This window comes from Ornithodoros turicata, chromosome 5 (genome assembly GCF_037126465.1).
Source record: "Ornithodoros turicata isolate Travis chromosome 5, ASM3712646v1, whole genome shotgun sequence".
Lineage (NCBI taxonomy): Eukaryota > Metazoa > Arthropoda > Arachnida > Ixodida > Argasidae > Ornithodoros > Ornithodoros turicata.
This window is the reverse complement of record NC_088205.1, coordinates 64851237-64873445: the sequence shown is the minus strand read 5'-3', so window position 1 is coordinate 64873445 and position 22209 is coordinate 64851237. Positions and strand designations below refer to the sequence as shown.

Below are 22209 nucleotides of genomic sequence, written 5' to 3'. Positions count from 1 at the left end.
GTACAAAAATATCGCTATGGCAAAAAGGAAAGCAGAAAAAAAAGAGGAAGGAAAGAAATGCAGAATTCCGCAGATCAGTTCACTTTGCAATCTCTCTTCATTAGCATACGTGATGTCCTCTCGGGTCATTACTGCTGAAGGGACTAACGTTTTAGTTTTGACAGGTACGAGTACCTGAACGCAAAAGTTAGTTCAACATCTTTTCTTGATAATTTGGGTACGAAGTGCGCATCGGCCTTGCGTAATAGGTACCATGTTACGCTAATGCCATGGGTCGTTGCACTGTTGGCGCCCACTGCAAATTCCAATCTTTCACTAAACGCAGGTCGACTTCGGAGACCGAAGGAAGCTTTTTTGGTCTCAGAATCGTGACAGCTTTGACCTTTCAAATTAGCATACGCAGAAAGAGGGGGGATATGTAGGGTTAAAATAAAATACGCGGAGAGTAACATACGCAGAAACCCATGTTCCGTTTTACTTTATTTTTTTATTGAATTGAATTTGAAAGAAAAAATAAAATAGAGATGTCCCGGTTTGTTTTTGTGATACTGAATATCTTGCGCAGATTTGATCTGAAGAGTCGGTTATCTCTTTCTTTTTTTCTTTTTTTTCTGTACTTGCGGGAAAAGAGAAGACACTTCTGCAGTTGAGCCGATGCATGTTCTGTGGTAGACATAGCGCACTATAAGAGGCGGGTTTAGATACGAGAAGACAATGTGGATAAAAAAGGCAAATACAACAAACATCGTTGCTAAGGGTAGCCTTAAGAGACGTTGAACACACACGAATCACATTTGAAGGCTTTAGCCTACTCGTCGCGGCAGTTTTTAGATAGCAAGTCAGTTGCTTTTGACTTGCATTCTTAAGAACTGTTTTACGCAAGCTGACGTTTCGCACGACTGCATGGCAACACCTCATAGGAGTCCATCGGCAAGAGGAAAATTCTCAATATCCACCCATGCAGCTAAGTAAAGCATATCTTGCCGAGTACCTGTTCAGCGCTGGTCAGTGTTAATAGCCATAAGAATGTGTACATTAGAAAGCATTATGAAAGGAAGAGGGTAATGTACTACGTCAAATCATGCTCCCTAAAGCTAATAATAATAACAATAAATTTATTTTTGCTTAGGTGGCTATTAACATCCGCTAGGTCTGGGGAGAGTTGCTGAAAGGTGTTGAAACGGATATAACCATCTTCCATTGCCGCTTAAAATACATTACGCGACAAAACACACATTACAAAATACATTACGCGACAACCGACCGTAAAACCACTATAGTTGCCCTTTGTCTTACTGGAATGTGTTCCGTAAGCCTTGCAGTTATTTAACAATATTTGCAAAAGGCAACCACGAAATGTCTCTAAGAGAATTATTGATATTAGAGGGCTAAGCTTCTCCTCTTATGCTCGTTCCCGCGCCGTAATTTCGTTTCGACGGTGACGCCTCTGGCGGAGGTAGCGCTCTGTAAATCCAAATGGGAGCAGAACGCGGAAGGCAGAATTTCATTTCACATTCCGTGAGCGCGTATAAAAATTGCGGTGCTTAAAAATTACGTCTTTATTTGCGCTCTTTCTGTTCATTGTCAGGCCCTCTTGAAACTGGCTACCACGTATCTACAAAAGAAGCCACCGCCAGGGATTGAAATCAAGAACGAAGACAACCAAGAAAATAAGTAAGTTCTCCTACTGCTTATTAACTAACTATAGGCTGGGGCGAGCTAGCCGGTGTATTCGTGAAAAGGGAATCATTTCCTGGAGATTAGAGGTGTGCACTAAAGTCCAAGCTCTTGTTCTCGCGGTCCAAGCACTTGTCCTCGCGGTGTGAAAGGTGTTGTTACTTTGACGGTAATACAAAAGGAACGAAATGCACAAAAAGGATAACACGATTTACCAGTCTTATTGTGCTTCTCCAAACTGAACGAAATGTTTTTTTCTCCTAATAGTAGTATTTACTTTAGCTATGTCTCTCTTGACCTAATTTTGTGCTTGTTAAGTTATAGATTCTGCATTCACTATCGATTGTTTAATTGTTGTTTTAGTTTTTCGTAACGCACCCGTGCCTTCATAGATGTTAGAGATGTTGCCACAGGGTGTTTTTTATCATTCGCATAATTAAAAAAAAAGAACTATGAGAGCAGCATAAATGTCATTTTTTGCAGTTGAGTTATAATGCCAGACGGACATCCTCTAAAAGACATTATGTATCTACAAGATGACTCATTACCTAAAATTCATTTATTAACTTTTTCATTGGGGAATACCGGGCGAAAGCGAGATAGCAGAAACCATTGTATTGAAACCATTCTATCTTTTAAAATTATAAAACGAGTGCTTTCCACAGAATATCCATCGCCGAATTTCGCTATGCAAATGAGCCGAAACCAAAACGGTGCGCTTCAGGAGCGCACCGCCTGCGTCGACGGAGGCTTATCTATGCTTATCTATGCCGCAAAGCATTTGATCTGACCAACAGACGAGCACTTACTCCAATCATCTGACATGAAATGAGCGCTGTGCTCCCTGTGCTTCCGGTCGGCACAGTTTCGGTTTCGGGTCACTAGCGTTTAAAAATTCGGTGTTGAATATTTCAACGCACGTGCGCGTTTCATGATTTTTTTATAAGTGGAATTGCTTTCAACGAGTATTGTCTTCCATCCTGACACCTCACTTTTGCATGAAATTCTCTAATTAAATAGTTGCCTAATGAGTTTTAGGTAACTAGTCATCTTGTAGTTTCCTCGAGTGGATATCCGCGTGGCCGTATAACTATTCGTCTTTTCCTTCTCTTCTTCTTCTATTCTTCTTTTTCTTTTCCTTTCTTCACATAATGATATACGGAACGCAACGAAATGCGTTGAATGCGGCTTGAAGGTTATGTACTGTTACCAACTACCCCGCATTTCAACGCTCGTTTTCCTTTCTTCTTGTTTTGGTGTAGCAAGCCGACCTCTATCTGGCTGACCTTTCCTTTCTGTTTTCGTAATAAACATATCCTACCCCTACCCCCCCCCCCCCCCCCGTATGAATCAACTACAAGAACGACATATATGCTGCTTTCGTAGCTTTTCTATTCAAAGTCTGTAAAGGATAAAAAGACGTAGAACCCCGCATTGTAGAACAGTACGACGTGTTTGACGGAGCTGTATTCTTCACCTGAACGTCCTTGGAATTTTCGAGGACGACGCGAAAATGTGGGCTGCTATATTAACAATGTAATAACATGACACAGTGGTCGCGTTCTATTTCTTTCTCCTTTTCCTTTTTTTTTTTTTTTGACCAAAGTGCACCCGTAACATAATGGTCGCGTAAGGATGACGTAACTCAATACTGTGTAAACGGTGACAGGACAGTGTTCGGCGTGTGGCGCACCCTGCTGGATGAAACAGAGAAGATCGCCAAAGCAAGGCTAGCAGCGGCTGAAGTCTTCTCCCAGCAGATATCGGAAAACGCCAAGAATGTCCGTGCCAACAAGTTACAAGTCGCCAAAAAGGTCAGTCTATTGCGTCATAGGCTCAGCGGTCAAGCACCAAAAACCAATATACCGAAGCGAAAATGTCTTCGGTCTCTTGCCGGGTATAAGCCCATAGAGCCAGGTTAAGATTCTTTGTTCGTTTGATTCGTCTCCACGGCGTTCCCCACAACAGCCCAATATAGATCTTTGCCTTGTCCACACCATACGCTCGGATGCCAGCTCACTAAACGATTCGAACTGCTGACGAAAATTACATTCCATATCTATCGCTTTCTTGAAAGGCTTCGGGAGTTTCACCGAAGAGTAATTAGACGCTCTGAATAATGTTTCTCATTCTTGGTGTTCACTTCTGCAGCATCCACACAATATTCTAGAACTCCGTGGTGTAATGAAGCAAAAAGTATGAACGTAGGGAGGTACTGGAAACTGAGGTTTACAAAATTCATATTTAAAAGCTAACCGCCCCGTAAGCCTGATTTGTTCGGTTATTTTTGCAATGTGAATCCGTTTCATGTGTTTACCTGATGGGCTGTTCCACTAACGCCTTGCTAAACCTGGCTAACTCCTAACAAGAAAATCCTGGTAGCTAACCGGTGGTGATCGTGCATGCTGATTCGTCATCGGTTCTCTAGTAACATTATCTAAAGAAAAAAGAAAAAAGTTTTCTGGTGAAATCCCACTTCTCTGGTCTGCTAAAGGGGGCTACGCCACAGCATACCTCTTCTTCCGGTGAAGTACCCTTTACAGGCAATATTTACGTTTCGTACTACAAAGAGATAAATCCAAGATGCAGTCAGCGTCCAGGATGCACAAGCACAACGAAGTGCACTCGGTGAAGCTTTCAACTGTTTATTGACACAGGCTTTCGTGTAGTGGACTGCGTTTCATCAAGTGTGAAACCCTCCTGATGATGATGTGAAACACACAGTCTGAGGAAAAATGCTGTCCACTGCATGAAAACTTGTGTCAATAAACATTTGAAAGCTTTACTGCGTGTACTTCATTGTTTTCGTACAAAAAAACAAGAAAGAATCGGAAAATATTTTGGTACGCTGAGCAATCTTCGCCGCTGTTATTTTGATAAACCCATCATCAAACTCGTATGGCTCTGAAACTCGTTCTCTCTGCGGCTCTTGCTTGTGTTCAATGCGAGCATGAGCCGAGCAAGAACTTTACCGCGTTCGAGCGTCGTTTGTGAGAGAAAGAAGAAAAACAACTTACAACACCGTCGGGGTTTGAGCAATCGCGTCGTATTGCGGCTGGATAACTGACGGCATCTTAGACGATGTCGATAACTTCTGCTCAAAATAGAACGGCACGAAAAAGATTAATGCTGAGCGTGTCTCTGTAGCTACAGACGTTTCTGAGTTCAAGCCAGTGGGAATTGCTTCGTCGAATTCCCCTATGCGTAGCTCTGCTTGTTTGCATGTGTCGGTTATAGCAAGGCACTTGCACAGCTGTGTGTGTGTGGTTTGATAATGTTTTGCTGTCGGTGAAGCCCAATGATCATTAAGATGCACCCACGTTTCTCTTTTTCATTTATTTTCTTCTAACTTTCTTCACACAACAACTACAAATTCTAACTATAGCGTGTCGCAGTGTACTCTACCACAGTAGAGTTTTTTCGGCAGAGCTAGCTGCACTGTTTGGTGGACATTCCATAACTCAAACACTAAATTAATAGACTGTGAAATGGCGGAAAAGAAGAGAGAACAAAAAATCAACAATCGAATGTTCCAGTAAAATGAATAGACGAAAGAGTAAGCGAGAGGGAAAGAAAGTATTAAAATACATAGAGACTGTAAAAAAAAACAAAAAAAAACTTGTGTATTGCTTGCCCTCTGTAGTAAATATTTGAACACTTGTTAATCGCATTTGTACAAGTAGTGGCTAATATTATAATTAATGATGTCATAATTATCATCGTTGTTTACTATTGTACCGTTTTAAAGTAATCTCGGGAGTAACAGGAGAGAGTAACAGAAGGAGCAGGAAGGAAGGTAATCTCAGTGTCTATGTTTACTTTGGTCAATATCACTCGCGAGACGTGCCTCTTCCTTAGAAGTTGATCCAACACACGAAGGTCAGCTTACAGGTCCAGTTTGGAAATAATCAGCTTTCCTTATTCTTACCCATTCAAGCAAAAGGAAACGGATATAGCCTTAATTTCCTGAAGCGTAAAACTTTGAAAGGAAGTATTCCTATTCATTTTCTTCAAAGTGGTCGACGTGCCGGTCGATGCGGCTCTCATATATTAGATGCTTCAGGCTCGCATAAGCTGCCTAGGTCTGAAGCGGATCGAACTGGTTTTAGCGCGTACTGTTTGATTGCAGTGCTTTGAAGGACTGCGGAGGGTGCAAGAAGAAGTGCAGCAGTGCGTTCAGGAAGTTGACAAAACGAAAAAGCTCTACTTCGAAGAAGAACACATGGCACACGAGGCAAGGGATAAAGCACAGGATGCGGAAGAAAAGTATGTCATTGATTTGTATGTGCGGTTTTACAATGATTTTTTTTTTAAAACTCATTCATTATGTCGTCATCTCAGTATTCGTACTGTTTCCCGCACCCGCAGTAGGTAACCCCTTAAAGTCGAACTTCACCATGTAACACGCTCACGGAATGATATTGTTATCACTCCTGATTAGAAGAAGGGGCGAGGCACACGCCTTTCTGTGACCGTTAACGTACATGAAAATGTCCCAAAAAGGCATGTTCCATAAATTACGATATCGTTCTACACTCTTAAGAATGGACTTCACCACAGTTATGCTGCTCATAACTGTCACAGAAAAGGCGTACGCCCCCAGTTTTCAACAAATCAGGGCATATAGTGATATCATTCGAGACACACACACACACACACACAGATACATGGGATGGTGATGGGTTGGGCGATTCACCGCCGCTGAGGCGGTACACTGCCCTATTTCGCGTTGGGGGAGGATGAAGGGATGATGATGGGGCTTTGGGGAGACGATGGTTGGGTAGGAGCGTGCTATGCGGTGAGGCTCATTTGAGTGCAGAATAGCAACGTTCTCTGCCTTGATTTGATGAAAACTGGGGAAGGGGTGGGGACGTACGCCATTTTTGTGGCAATTATGAGCTGCATAATGCCGCAAAAGTGGCGTACGCCCCACGTTTTCAGCAAATCAGGGGAGGGAGCGATGTCACTCGGGATGAAGGTTGTTTAGGAGCGTGTTATGTGGTGAAGTTCACTTTTAAGAGTGCAGAATAGGAGCGTGACATGCAGTGAAGTTCTTTCTTTTGAGTTGAGTCCTTTTAGTCTAGCTCATGTCACCAGACGCTCATTATCCTATCGAGTTCGTTGAGAGTCAATTCTGTGCTTATAAACGGAGTCCAGTTAACGATAACACACAAAGTAGTGCATTGGGAAGTGCACGGCATATAGGACTCAAAATAGAAACACGGTAATAGCGAGAAAAACTTGCCTTACTGTTACGCGGCACGGCATAAGGCTGCTTATTTTCTCCCGGTGGCCCCTCGCGTTCTCTTGCTTTTGTTTGGATTTCACAGCGTGTTGCATGAAGCGGAGGAAGGAAAACGCGCCTGTGCAAACACTCAGTTTGCAAGTCGAACGTTATGTGATGTTTGTAAAAGGCAATAACGCTAAAATGCAGTGCAACGACAGATCGATTGTATTTATATTTCAGATTGAAGAAAAAGAAAGGCAGAATATTCCAATCTATTACATCGTTACAAAGAAACAGCCAAAAAGTAAGTGCTTCTTTTGAAAAGACGTAGTAACAATGTACTTGACTTCGTATCCCAAGTATTAGTTACGCATTAGGTGCGCCTACACTCTAATAAAAGGACAGACTAAATTGGGGAGTAATTTCAGCTTCCAACAGCTTCTAATCCATTAGAATACAATTACCCCCATTTTAGTCCTTTGTCCCTGAACTTTATTCCCCTGCACTGCATGTTCCGGACAATGCATCTATTTCCCATAAGAACTAAAATTACTGTTTTTTTTGTTTTTTTTTCTTAGAGTGCGTTGTCAGGGTGCAGTACGCTCCCCAAATCTATTTCCGTTCGAGCTCTACTTCTGTACGTCATTATCTTTGTCTTGTTAGTTTTCTTCGAGAAGAGAAGCATGTGACATTCAATCGACGAAAGCTCGGAACGACTACATCCTGGCCCTTGCAGCAGCGAACGCCCACCAATCCCGTTTCTACGAAACAGATCTGCCAGACCTCCTACAGGTGCGACCCGTTTGTTCGACCAATCGCTATTCGAGTGTCTTCGCGTGAACGCTGACTACAACTGTGTTCTTTCGGCGCAGTCTCTAGACTGCGATGTATCGGAGAAAGTACGAGACTACATTCAACTCATGAGTCGAACGGAGTTGCTCACCATCACAGCCTGCAATACCTCTTTCAATAGGATACTCGAAGATGCTTCACATGTGAGTTTGCCGTATCTTAATGACACTGGTGCTTTATAGATAAAGTCTGAGAAGTGCATTCTAAAAACAGAACTGCACCGCATGACATATCCCAGTCTATAACCCCATTCCTGGTACCATTGGTACCAATGGTACCAATGGTACCGTTCCCTGTTTATCAGAAATACGAGGTGTACGCCTATCTGTGGCACTTTGCTTTCATGTATTAATGGTCATAAATGATGTGTCGTTGTGTATCGTTACACCGTAACGTAAATGGTATCCTTACATGCAGTTGTCAGCCTTGAATGTAAGTTGTGCGGTGAAATCCTGTTTTTAAGGAATAGACCACAGCCGACGCACAAATGAAAGAGAATGCGTCCCTGCCCTTATGAAAGAAATTTTCCAGAGTGTATACGGACTGTATACAAAATCCTGGCTTGGGTGGGTTAAAGGTAGATAAAAAATGTATACAGCTCCTACCTAGTTTATATATGGCTCTTATAAGAAATGGGCGCGGGAGTCGTTACAAATTAGGTAGCCAAAACGTATACAAATTCGACAGGATATTGTTTAGAAACTGTATAAGTACATGTTAGCCCCAATTTCGAAACTGGCTGTATACAGTAAAACGTATACATATTGTATGCATAAATTCTATATGAACTGTATACAGGCAAAAAAGTCCCTCATGTCTGCGGCACATGAGCACCCGCAAGAACCCACACAAAACAGTAGATAGCAGCAACAATTCACTTTATTGACCACTCACGAGTACGTACCTTTCAAAGTATATTCATTTATCATCAACACACATGAGGGTTGAATTCATGGGGGTACCAAACTGGTAATGGTCGAACGGTGAACAACAACGAAAAAGAGCACACCTAGGTCCCCGTTTCTGGTCCAACTTACCTTCCTGCCGCAAAAGCACTTGTAAACCCCATCATGACAAGCAAGAGTCTACACCACATTGCTTGCTCCAACACTATGCTTGCGTCTCTCATGCGGTATAGGCCGCAGCGTCATATACGCTCAACGTGCAAGTCATATCGTTCCAGAAAACACGATAACAGGAAACTCATGTACAGTAGTGTAGAGACATATGACATACCGTTTGCACAAAGCATACAGTCGACAACGGTTTCATCTGGTGTTCTATCTCCCTGTCGTTGTCCAGATCACCTGCAAATAAAGTAAAACAGACAATGAGAACGCATGGTGCAGCCGAAAGTATTACTTCACAGTTATATTAATTACACACCTGAAACGGAAAAAATTCTAAAGGTGAAGAGCGATTTGGCTTCAGATCCGCGTCTTCATTCTGATATTTCAAACGAGACCGACTGGCGGTTATAAGAAACGCTTCCACTTACGGACAGTTGCAGTGTCAGACGGGTTGCTGGAACGACAACATCAAGTGGGAACAACAATACAATGCCTCTAATACGCCCCAGACATAATGGAACGCACAAAATTATGCCCACTACATGCGGCGACGAGAAACGAGAAACGTCCGTTACAGCAGCCAAAGCGAACTCAACAAAACGGCGCATGCGCAACAGACTGCGCTGGCTTGTGGCGTGGTGAACAAGCAAGGATGCAAGCAAGGCAACAAGCAAGGACAAGCTCAGGAGCTGACGTCTCCGCTCGGTGGTTCAGAGGGCGAGATATGACATCGGTAGAATCGTACTATCTCCTGAGCTTGTAGCGGTTCCAGGATGTTTCGGGAAATGCTGAACGATTTTGAAATCTCTGTCAACGTACGGCGCGTGAAAGAATGGTCAATGACATGTCACACTAAGAATATATATGTACCTACTATGTAAATATACCGTATACTATGTAAATTCCTTGTCCAAAAATCATTTCTTCTGTTTTGCATGCGAACATTGTGGTCGGGTTCAGAACGTCATTAAAATGCTGCTGCTGAATACAGACTGAATTTGCATTAGTAACAAAACGGACAGAAATTTCCGTATAAAAGCTGTATGCAGTGTGCTTGATACAGAAATTGATAGGGACTGGTTACAAAGTGGTTAGGAATTCCTGTTTAGAAAATGTATACTGTGCGCTCAAAAAATCTTGTATCTAGCTTTAATCAAGTTTCTATCTGCTAAATTGGGACTGAATAGGCTGGATAGGTCCTGGTTAAGACCTGTATACAAACTACAAAATCATTTTCATAAGGGAGCTCATTTCGGCTGTGCAAAACACGTGCGAAGAGGAATAATGCAGTTTGATGAAAGCGGAAAGTGCTTAACAAAGCATTCATAACACCTCCACATTTGAGTTGCCTTTTTAGATACATTCGACTTCGAAAGCCCCTCCTATATGTGACAAAGATTTGGCGACTTGTCTAGCATGATGCCCCAAAAGTGCTAGCGTACACTGTTTAAACGGAACTTCACCACATAGCACGGTCCTATAGCCAGCGGTCATGGGGGTAATATCATTCTCTCTCCTGATTTGTTGAAAATGAAATGGGATGGATCCGCATATTTTGGACTCGTTATACAGAATGCAAACTGTCCAAAATAGGCGGATTTATCAAATTTTCATTAAGTCAGGAGACAAAAACATGCTGTACAACGGTTGGTATAACGGTTGCTACACGGTGCAGTTCTCGTTCAACAATGTAGGATTACTATTTCTGGCAGGGCAGTCTCGTTTAATAGGTAGTTTTTTTTTTTTTTTCGTTCATTCCGTTCATTTCATTTTACAGTTTCTCAGTAACATATCCAGCAATCACACTTCATAGACCATGTATTGCCAACTGTAGGATGGAACAAGCGTAAGCTTAGACCATTTTACAAAAGCAAGCGCCATCTGTGGCACGCAAGGGCTCACGGGAACTTCGCGCATTTAAAAGCATTACAAGACTGCCAGAGACTGCAGTAGAAGAAGAACAACAACAATCCCGGTGGGCGCATCAACAGCGTCAGCCGGGCTACACCATAACCGAAGCAGATGACGGAGCAGTGTCGCTCAAAGTACCCATGCTGCTTTGCGCCGCGCGCTTGGTGACGCGCGCATCGCCTACTGGATTTGATTAAATTGAGAAAAACTAAATAAAATAACGTAGAAAAAAAAAGAGGAAAATGGTTAAAGAATTTTGGAAACGTCGGGATGTCATTTGACTTCACGACGGCGTCTACGCTTACTGATACCATTGTTTCTAATTCATCTCAGATCACCCGACAGTACACTGTGGACTGCTTCATGCAAGAGAACCAGGTCCTGGGCAAACCAATCAAATACGAATTCGACCCGTGCGACAACGATCCGGTGAGTCGAAACCAGGTCGATCCACTCGTCGGCTGTCCAGTTATAATCAATATTGCATCAGCTGCTCGAAAAGCCCTCTATCTGCGTGCGTGTGCACTTTAGCCGACGGAGCTATGTAGGCCGAGGTACCGGAAGCGTGTTTACAGTGAAAAAAAGCTCCTTTGTATGGTGTGTTTGAGAACGAAGGACCACAGGCCCGATGCTCAATATTTCGGTTAGTATTACCATAACACGCGATAAATGCATCATTTTCATCTGTGTATCGTCACGTGCTCCCCTTCGAATGCCAAATCGCAAGCGTGCATCTAGAATCCCAAGCCTGACAAAACGTGCCGTCGCGTGACATTTGCCGTACTATGTCCAGTTGAGCATCGGGCCTATGGAGTGGGTTTCAAGATGATGGGTGTGATATATGTGTAAAGGCAGGAGCGTTTTGTTTCATATTAATCTTTTCACGTTTAGGGAAGTTCCTATCTTGTACTTTTGGGCATGTAAATCTTTTGCCTGTGCGTGAGCGAAGTAAGACCACGGGAGTCACTGCGTGCGTTGATATGGCAGTGTTGATGCTGATCATCCGCTGACCAAACCCATGTTAAGTTTCTGTCGTTTGTGTGCGCCCGTCTTCTGTTGACCGTTTGTATGCAAACAACGAAATGTAGGTTAGGTATACGTCTGCGCCCGAACTCAATAAACTGCAAGTCATTCTTGAAGAAAGAAACTCGTTAGTTCATCCATGAACTATTGTTTCAACGTGTAGAAACGTACTAGCAACACGGACAAAGATTGTCCTGTATGTTGTGTCCATTTTTCTTGCCGTCGAGCTGTTTCACAGAAAAGCAGACATCGTTTCATCAGTACAATGAGATGCCAAGAAGAATAATGCATTTAAGAGATAGCTTCCATAAATATTCGCTAAAAGCGAAACAAAAAATTACAAAACTGAATCCCCAAATTCGTTGATAGTCTCATATAATCATCGCCCAGAAGCTTCCCTTTTTCCTTCATCCCAACCTCGACCTTGAAAAGTTCTTTCCCAGACGTGCTCCATCATTGGAAACCAATCGATGTGGCTTCTCATTCCGTCCGCCTTCCGTTCCGCTTACTTTCTCTCAGCAGCAACACACTTGTTTTCTTCCTTTCAGCTTCCGTATTGGAAATGCGTTGTTTGACGCTCGGGGTTTCTTTTTCCTTTCAGGTCCGAACGATTTGCACCGAACACCACGCGGACATCTGCCTCAGTAAAGACGCCAAGAAATGGTCGTCTGCTTTCATGAAGGATTGCCGCACGCTACGAGACGCCAACAAGGATCTCAACAAGATACTCACACAAATGGCTCGAGGAGAGAAGGTAGAGCTGGTATTCGTCACTTGAAGATATAAGCTGGCACGATAGGGGCACCGTTCAATGCGGTGGTATCAAATACGAAGGGCTCCAACATCTTCAGTTCGAAAAAAAAAACGATAATTGATTCAATTATGATTGAACGCAATGGCCATTGAACCAGAACCATTTATAGGGAGAGTTTGGCCATTCTCTGATATTTTGCCGCCTCGTGGGTGGAGCCTATTTTGACGTCAGAGTCGTCGTTGCGCCGCCCAAAAAGCCTGAATCCAAGCAGAATCCGCTTATCAGCCATCTGATGCGCGCCATATTGATGCTGTCCGTCAGCTTTGTCGTCGCAATGAATGCAATCCACAAGAATAACCGGCTCATGACCAACAGCCACCTCTGATAAGGGGGGTTTTGTTGTCAAACTGAAAGAGTTCAAGGCCGAAGGGCTTTCGAAGGACAATGTAAGCACGTGTCTTCCCTCCTTTCATCGTAAACAACGATCAGCATCAATATGGCGTCGGCGACCGGCTGACAACGGGACAACAATAGAGCACGGCGAGGGAGGTGGCTTAGCCGTGACGTCGAATGACGCGCTTCAAGTTAGGCTCCTCCTAATGGCTAAACTCTCCCTATAAACGGCTCTGCATTGAACATGTTCATAGCGCCACCCAGCGTGCACCGTGTCAACTTCTCAAAGAGCATTGGATCCAATGCTCCCTGACAGGTTGACATGTTACCCGCTTGGTGGCGCTATGCGCATGTTCAATGCAGTGCCGTGTGTTTAAAGGGAGTCTGGCCATTAGGAGGAGCCTAAAAAGGAGGCTCGACCTGTCAGTCAAACTTGGGCGCATTCCATTGGTTGCCGTTTTCCATGGGGACCGCCATGACACCAAAATTTCTCCAAAATGGAGGATGGTGCTTGGAACGGCGAAGCGGAGATTTCGTGACAAAAAAAATTTCATAAACTACTCTAATTTCATACTGTGAGTATATATCCTCATGTAAGCATCTGCAGAACTTCAACTTTCGCTCCGCCATCATATTTACGCGAAAATGAGCTGTTTCGTCGCTAACATTAGGCCTAGTGAAGACCGCAATCTCAAGAAAACAGCAAGAAAGACGCCCCTGATACATAAGATTTTGCATTATATCGCATAATTATTTATACATCTTTGCGCATTTTTGATTCAATCTACTTACGTTACGTGATTTAAAAGTTCATACCGGCAGCCGTCCGCTACGAAGAAGCGGTTCTACCCATTGGTTCTACCGCTCACCTGGCCAATCACTTCTGCCAGAAACCATTTCTGCAATTCTGAGTCTTCCCAACATGCCTCTCTCCAGGCAGATGGCGTTGATAAATGTGGGCACAAAATCTGTGGTTTTGGTGTGTCACCAGTGAGATCCGTTTCAATCCAAATCCATCAATTTTCTCCAAAATGGTGGCACCAAGTAAATAAGGGTGAGGTATAAGTAGTGGATAGATGTATTAATAGACAACTGTATTTCGACCAGTGATTGGCTAGATGTCTCAAAAAGTGGGTGGAGCCTCAGGTATATGCAGCTCCCATTAATGGCCACACTCCCTTTCAATACACGGCACTGGTTCAATGGCTATTAGTGTCAACTATTATTGAGGACAGCCCGTGTGACAGGAGTATTACCTTCTCTTAGTTTTGATATCACCCTGTTAGAGACAGGACAACTGCGTGGTCACTGACCAACTACAAGCTACCTTCGGTTATCATCGGCATGGCAATGACGTCATTAGGAAGTAGAGTGGATGGAAAGCCGGGGAAGGCGAAATTATGGGGAGCTGAGCTACGAGCTATTAGTAAAAGTGAGGAATTTTAATCGTGCCCGTAAAGTGTATGGTTTCAGGATGATCATGAAGAATTGTAAATAGTTTCTGTGTGCTCATACTAGTCATCATGAAAACTCACTTTCCTTTTGTCTTTTGAGGTGTAGGGTCGGCAGGTGGAGACAGGTTTTGCTTCTCACTCTTTCACTCGAAAGCACAGGGATAATTCATCTGCTGCATGCATTAGAGGGACATGTCGACTATCTTCGTTTCAGTGTTGTTGGTGCAACGGCTTCTAAATTACAGTATCACCCTATATTATAGGGTTTTAGTTTATAAATAGGGACGTAAGCGTATAATTTATTATCCTGTTATTATCAGTATTGTGTAACCGTCTGCGTTTAACTTGTGGAGAATATCTAGCTCTCGAATTCACGTTGTTTACGTCACCTAACTCTCCTTCGCCAACGGTGGCCAACGGTTGCGCTCAATCGAAAAGGGGATAAGCACCGTAACAGTCTTCGTTTGTTTCGTACTACGTCGAAAGTGCGACAGGCCTACTGAGTTTTCATTGGCGGTCAACCCTGCTGTAATCGCTTGAGTAATGTTGTCGGTTTCCTAATCTGCTGATTCCACCGCGTCCATTTTCATTTCACCTTGTAGCACCACGCATGCATCTTTTTTTGTTAGTTTTTAATGGCACGACATGTTCAGATCTGTGTGTCTCCCTAATTTCGCCTGTATTTCTTGCAGACAGTCGAGTCGACAACGGGCGATCAAGAAGATATTGAGCAGAAATTAGAAGACGTTAGGAATAGCATAAGGAAAGCGGAAGTAAGTACCTCTGTTGGCAAATGTGTAGCTATATGGGTGTACATCCGCTGAGTACAGATACGGTACGCGAAGCTACTCACTTGCTTGCGAAGTTTGTAGCAGTCGTCCAAATATTCACGCAGTACTGTGGATACAATCAATCCCCTTTCTTTGTCGTGGCACACGAAACGGACATTCATCGCACGACCGCTCACGGGAGCATCACACGGGAAACAACGTTTCAAAAGTCGATCGTTTACCCGCGAGGAACGTGTCTTGTCGGTTGCTAAATGTAGATGGCAGTCTGTGTGCGGCAGAGCGCAGAGCTTTATTCGGCTCCCGCCTTTTTTCTTTTCTTTTTTTTTTTTTGTAATGGAATGAAAACACAGAACGTGCTCTCCTATGTGTTGGAGGCCCTTGTCTGTTGCCTCTCTGACCTCCATGTTATGTCCCTCAAAGACTTTCTGATACGGTTGTGCGTAAGCCACGTCACGAACGTGTCAATCGTCCGTTTGTAACACAGTGCTAGCTTGTTTTCACTACCTGGAAGCTGGAAGTAATTTTGCCCACAGCAATATTACTTCCCTCATTTTAGCGTCCATTCTCCGCGACGCCATGTATTCATCACTTATTGTGAGTTTCTTTTGTTGGTATGGAATATAATGTCGATAATAATAATAATTGGTACATAGCCGTGCATTTTACAAAAAAAAAAAAATATTTGTTATGTGTGCATAGATTCTTGTATTTGCATATATCATACAAAAAAGTCACACGAAAAATTGTAAATGTTGTCCCTATGTAAACAGTGCCGTGGAATGTTTGTGAATATGTGGTTACAATACTTGGTAAATTTTCCCGTACAATAATAACTTTGATGATTATAATGAATATTTTAGACACCTTGGGCTTCCTCTCGTTTTTCATGCGTGGAAAAAAAAAAGAAGAAATCAAAATCCCCTTTTTCGTGCGTCTTGGGCGTACTTCACACGGAACTGTACCAGCACTTCCCTGACAGTGTCTTAGAAAAATGCAAAGGAGGTGTGCAAAATGCAAGCCTGCAAAATGCAGGTTTCGCGCCCGGATCGTTTCCCAGCGGAATGTCACTTCTAGAAATGAAGTCCTATAGAGTGCTTACCGGTCTGCTGCACAGTATTCGTTACCGTCACCGAATGCGAACGGCTTCGTCACTACGTAGTAGTATAAATGCAAATGTGAAAACTGAACTCAGTCAATACCTGGAACGAGGTATAACAGTAAGCAGCAAAAAGTTGCGCAAGATAATCCTGGGTGCCGTCGAGCCACAACAATATCACTTTCATTTTTTTCTTTGTCGTCTGCTTTTCTTTTCCTTTCTTTGTTCCTTCTCCTAATATTCATGAAAGCAACGAGCTCCTCCTCTACACAAAGAAACATTCCTCTATGCACAAAGACAAACACCAGTTAATTGTCTGTGCAGCGCCTTGTGTCCGAAAATTTGCCTTCGTCTCCACAGATGATCGTCAAGAGTCTGCTTTCACTGTTTCGTGTGGCGTCGCGTTTACATTTCTTCTATTTTCTTGCAGACGGGCAAATTAAAGGCAGAGGCACGTCTGGACGCACTCAGAGAGGGCGGAGGTAAGTGTATGCGCCAACACGTATTCTGGACGTCCTCTCTCGCGGTCTGTTTCGCCTCGCTGGAATATTACTATTTACACCGATATTTACATGCGGTTACATGCGCGTCTTGCGTGGGTCGAGTCTTAATGTTCGAATGTGAGTGGTACGTGATTTTCGGTTGCTTTCTGTTTGGAGTGCGGAGTGCCGTCACGACGGTCTCGTGTAGATAATTTATTTATTTATTTATTTAGAACACTGTTGACCCAAGAGGCCGTTGCAGGAGTGAAGACAAAAGAAACAATACACAGCATGTGCTTAAATACAGAGCAAAATGAAATGTAAATACCCAGATAAATGTATGAATTAAAAGCAATTATTTTAACAAAGAGGAGATATGGTCAAGATGTTGGTCGAAATGGTCGAAATGTTCTGAACGTCTTTGACGGAGCGTTTACGATGTACGCGCGTGTTGCGGCTATTCGCGGATAAAGTAACTGCGGGAGGGGAGGCGGGGCAGATGCATTTATTGCGAAGACAGAAGTTAGCTACACACGAGCCAGCTTGCTATTCCCTTAAAGGGATTGAGGAGACAGCTTCATAGATGCGGTTCATTACGTCATGGTCGCATTGTATACGGCACGCCAGAGTACTGAGGAAAGAAGAATTATGCTTATATGTGTCGTACTTAGCGAGATACAATCCCTCGAACACACTCCCAAGCAAGCGCGGACGTCACAGAGCTCAGGGCTGCGTCCATTCCCATTGGCAGCCGTAAGCACGTGACTTCTCGTGCGCTGCCTCACTGGCGGTGGCGAGAGCTGTGATGTCGTAGCCGCATCAGTTTCGGTATTTGCAGTGCCCATTTTCTTCGCTCCTATTACCCTCTTGGCAGTGAAACTTTCAATGCAGGTTCACAGTGCAGGTTTAAGGTTTCTCTGGGATAACCTGGGATGACCTGTCGGAACCCCTTTATACAAAAAAAAACACAAAAAAACAAAAAAAAAACGATCTGATGAATAATCATAAATGCCCCTTCACTGTTTGCTGTTGGTGTAGTCATCATGTACTTTGCCAAGAAGATCTGTTTTCCCTGAGGAACTGAGCAGAGAACATTTCGTTTAGAAAGAGGTAGATCTTGATTTGAGCGGGAACGAAATGCAGACGATAGTATACAGCAGTCCCTCAGTAAAGAACAGACCTACAAGCCCGGATGGTTTGGCTTTGTTTGATGGAAGAGAAATTAAATGGAGAGCGTAAAGCTCATGCAACGGGTACGATAGCCCAGTTCTCGTAGGGAAATGCAATGAATAAATCAATAAATAAACTATTGCGCGTATTATACTCCATACCTAAGACTCCTGTTTCTTACAATCGAAAAGGATGTCCCTACGAAATGCTACTTATGCGTCGAAATGTACGAGATATGACACAGGAGAAAAGCCGAAGAATTTGGCACCCGCTTTCAATGGGGAAATCGTGAAGCTTTCAAGCCTGGTGTTGTACATGGAGGCCTATAGGTATGACCCAGCTGCAGTTGCATCAGTTGCGTCTCTCAATGACAAGACCTCCCCCAATGCCATATCTGATAACAATACTAATTGGGGGTTTACGTCGCGAGACAACTGAGATCATGAGCACCAAGTGGCAAGTGGCAAAACTAGAAGTGTGAAATTTTAGTTACTATATCAGTTAATATAGTTAACGGAAAAACGCATTATTTTTCTTTGGGGACTATTCCCGAGGCTGTGACCCTCGGAACGCTAAAGATACTTCGGATGTCGCATAATGCGACGGAGCGCTCACTATAACCGAAAGATACAAATTATGCGGGATCCAGGGTCATTTCCAATTATGTAACAGATCTGATACACGTCGGTTTATATACCAGACAAAGAGTACTCGTACCTAGACCATGTATAGACAAGTGGTCCCGCATGTCTCATTAAACTGTTTTGAGTGTGCATGGTGTGTGTGTGTGTCGTCGTTCTGTCCTTCTTCTTGTGTGTTTAGAGCTTTTATTCCAACGTATGTACCAACATGCCCATGATTAGGTTTTGTTATGTCCAATCAATGTATCGAGTCAAACAGCAGGCCAGAAATGGCGCTCTATCGCTTTTGGTGTCTTCCGTTGTTTCGTTATGTGCACTAGTGCGAATGCGGACGATACGCATGCATGCTGAACCCAATGACGTATTCTACGCTGAAGAAACGACTCTATCTTTCACTCCGAGACAGTTCTTCTGCAAGCCAGAAAGCGCAGCAGCCGTGCATGCGGTCACCAAACAATATTCATCATCTTGTCCGCTATAATACCCGACGGCTCCGTAAACATTTTACATTTTTGACCCAGTGGTCGTGACACGAATTACGCTTTCAGAAGTAACACGGCCATGCCTGAGATCTCTACACCGGGGACTAATTTTGTTTTTTTTTCTCTTTCATATCCTACAGCTGTACGGTCTGGAACAATTTGCCAGTGAACATTAGAAGTGTCACTTCTTTCCATCTATTTAAAAATAAGACCCGAAAATACTTCCTCTGCAACTAGTTATATCCGTAAACTAGCCCATGTTTACTATGCAATTAACGAATGTGTCGTAATCAATGTATGTAATAAATGTGCGTGATGTAATTTTTTTCACAGTGTCCAAAAGTGCCTATTTGTGCAATCTGTGGTATCGAATACCTTTGTCCTCTCGGGACAGTATGCTGCCATATTTTTTCAATGATGAAAGATGGAAGTCACTGAAAAGGTTAGCCAGCTGTAGGACTCGAACCCACATCTTCTGGATTACCGGTCCAGGGCTCTACCAATTGAGCTAAGCTAACACGCCTTCTCAGCGATTTCCAGGGTGCGTCATCTGAAGGGACAAACCAGTCACTCTCTCTCACTCGTTGTTCCAGCCTCACCTTGTTCCAGCCTCAGAACATCAGTTCTCTCTTGCTCATATTTTTTTCATTTTTCAGGGACTGTATAACAAGGTTCGCCCTAACAGTCCCATATCTGATTCTGTATTCTACTAAATCGTCTACTAAATAAAGAAAGAAAGAAGCATTACTGCACGTGCTGGCAGTGGCAGAGTCCCGTGCATTGTGTTCACCGCGAAGATGCGGTCGAAGGAATTATTACGCGCAGAATCTTAACGGGCCACAAGCCCCGCTAAGTTAACCACTAGATTCTAGCCTGCTCCCTGGGCTTACCTTCGTCGTCGATTGGCCCCGAAATGCTCTATTATTTAGTCGGTGACGTGCGGTGACTTTTTTACGAGATGAATTATCTTCAACGAGGTGTTATCAATTAGGAATGAGGTACCTGCGCGAGAGTGGTGAAGGTCTAGTCGCAGTGGGGTAAGAATTATTTATTTATTTATTTATTTATTTATGCATACTTGGGTAAGGCTACGCGTTATTCTAACCCTATCCTTTAGCACTGTAGGGGATTCAGTGAAGGTGTAATTAGAAAATACGAATTTATTGATGCGACGCTGATGATGTAGAATCCGCATTGTAGAGGAATTGGCAGTCATGCGTAAGTTGCTCAAAAAAGTAACTAATTTGCAGTGAGTCTGCAAAAATAGTAACTGAGTTACGGTTACTCTTTTTTGAAATGTAACTAGCCAACCATCATCCCGAATGACATCGTTCTCGCCCCTGATTTGTTGAAAACGTCGAAGCGTATGCCTTTTTTTTTTGTGTGTGTGTGTGTGTGTGTGTGTGTGACACTTAGTTATGCAGTACATAATTGTCACAGCAAAGGCGTACGCCTTTTCAGCTGTTACAGTGCAGCTACAGTTATGCTGTTAAAGTATATCGCACTACCTGAGTAAGTTATTTACTCACTTATTTACATTTTACGGTTACCCTAATCGAAATAGGTAACTACCCAAGCACTGCATCTTTGCCCAATATTGGCTGTATGTTGGCAATACTACTACAATATTGTTCTAGTATTACTTTTTTCATTTTTTGTTTTTCATTTCATTTCGTTTATTTCTCCACGTATATGGAATGGGCAGCAGTGCAAAAAGTTGCCGTGGCAACTTGAATTGTACAGGTATTGCCGATATCCAGCCGATATGGAGCCGATATATTGTGCTGTATGTGTAGTTACGTTTACGAGGTACTTGTGTGCGTGTGCACCACCCAGGTCACACTTGACATAAAAAGAAAACAGTACTACACTCTTAAAAATGAACTTCACTGCATAGCACGCTCCTAGCCAACCATCATCTCGAATGATATCGTTATCTGCCCTGATTTGTTGGAAATGGGAGGAGTACGCCTTTTTTGTGACACTTATGCTGTTCATAATTGTCACAAAAAAGGCGTACGCCTCCCGTTTTCAACGAATCAGGGCAGATAACGATATCATTCGAGATTATGGTTGGCTAGGAGCGTGCTATGCGGTGAAGTTCATTTTTAAGAGTGTAGTAAACGAAACAGGGACGATGTAATTCCTTTCTGGTGACGTTTCGTTGAACCCTCCCTACCTCTTCTTTCTCTCTCTCTATTTCACTTTTGTCTCATTTCTTACATGACTCGCGGTCAACCAACCACGTCTTTTCCGCACACACGCACACCACATCATTATCCTCATCAAGACTTCGTGCAATTAAAACAAAGATACGAATTCGACTTTCACCGTCCTCATCCTTCCATCAACCCTATATCTGAACATTCTTCTTCTCCACCCAGATAATGATTGTGTCTTTCGCACAATACATCACGTTGTCTTTCCAGCCTTTTTTCTTTTTCTTTTTTTTGTAAGTGGGGGCGGGGAGCGATCGTATAAGTTGGATGAGTGTAGACAACAGTGCTTGTCACTCCAGCAGGAAACGGAAATTGTACGTGCCCCTCCTTCACGTTTGTACTCCATTGAGAAGGAGAAACGTTCTCATGCAATCGTACAAAGGGGTTTTCTCACCCCTTGGATAAGGAGGTGGGTGGAAGGAAAGATTGAACTTCTTTTTTTCTTTTTTTTGCGCTTCATCACGAGGATGATGAATGTTGCATGACAGCGCAGATCTTTCACCGCTGTCATGAGTGTCATGTCGATCCGCAAGACGTATTTGTCACGTGGTAAAGAGGGATGAAAACGATATGGCATTCTTTGGTACTGACGAGGCGTCAACGCATCGTATTACAAAAGGAGTCCTCGTATTACATATTTTCTATTTAACGAGTTATCTTCGGGCGATTTTTTAAAAGCTGTCTCGTAATTAACGTTCCGACTTTTTGTGGTGTCCAGTTAAGATGGGATGAGCGCACTCAGATAATTATTTCATTATTTTACGTCGTTGCTCGCGTCTTCTGCCGAGTCTGAGTGACTAACTCCAGTTACGCGAAGGAAAAAAAAAAGAAAAACAATTGCCATGTGAACCCTGGTGTTGCATCAGTGTACTTTTGAGTGTCGCGTATTCACATTGGTTGTCGTGAATAGGTTCCTACGCTCCTTATTACATACCGTGTCCGCACAGCGCATGATGTACAGCCGCCA

At 43.3% G+C, this 22209-nt stretch overlaps 1 protein-coding gene across 1 annotated transcript in view; it reads left to right on the top strand.

Annotated features, from left to right (window-relative positions):
* The window catches only part of LOC135394585 (FRAS1-related extracellular matrix protein 2-like), a 263630-nt gene that overhangs the window by 97056 nt on the left and 144365 nt on the right, over positions 1 to 22209 (top strand). Inside the window, exons 4-13 of the mRNA XM_064625401.1 lie at positions 1589 to 1674; positions 3347 to 3491; positions 5807 to 5943; positions 7145 to 7208; positions 7568 to 7696; positions 7777 to 7899; positions 11071 to 11166; positions 12362 to 12514; positions 15054 to 15134; positions 16679 to 16730. Of these exons, the coding sequence (XP_064481471.1) occupies positions 1589 to 1674; positions 3347 to 3491; positions 5807 to 5943; positions 7145 to 7208; positions 7568 to 7696; positions 7777 to 7899; positions 11071 to 11166; positions 12362 to 12514; positions 15054 to 15134; positions 16679 to 16730 (1066 nt within the window). The remainder of the gene's footprint in view (positions 1 to 1588; positions 1675 to 3346; positions 3492 to 5806; positions 5944 to 7144; positions 7209 to 7567; positions 7697 to 7776; positions 7900 to 11070; positions 11167 to 12361; positions 12515 to 15053; positions 15135 to 16678; positions 16731 to 22209) is intronic.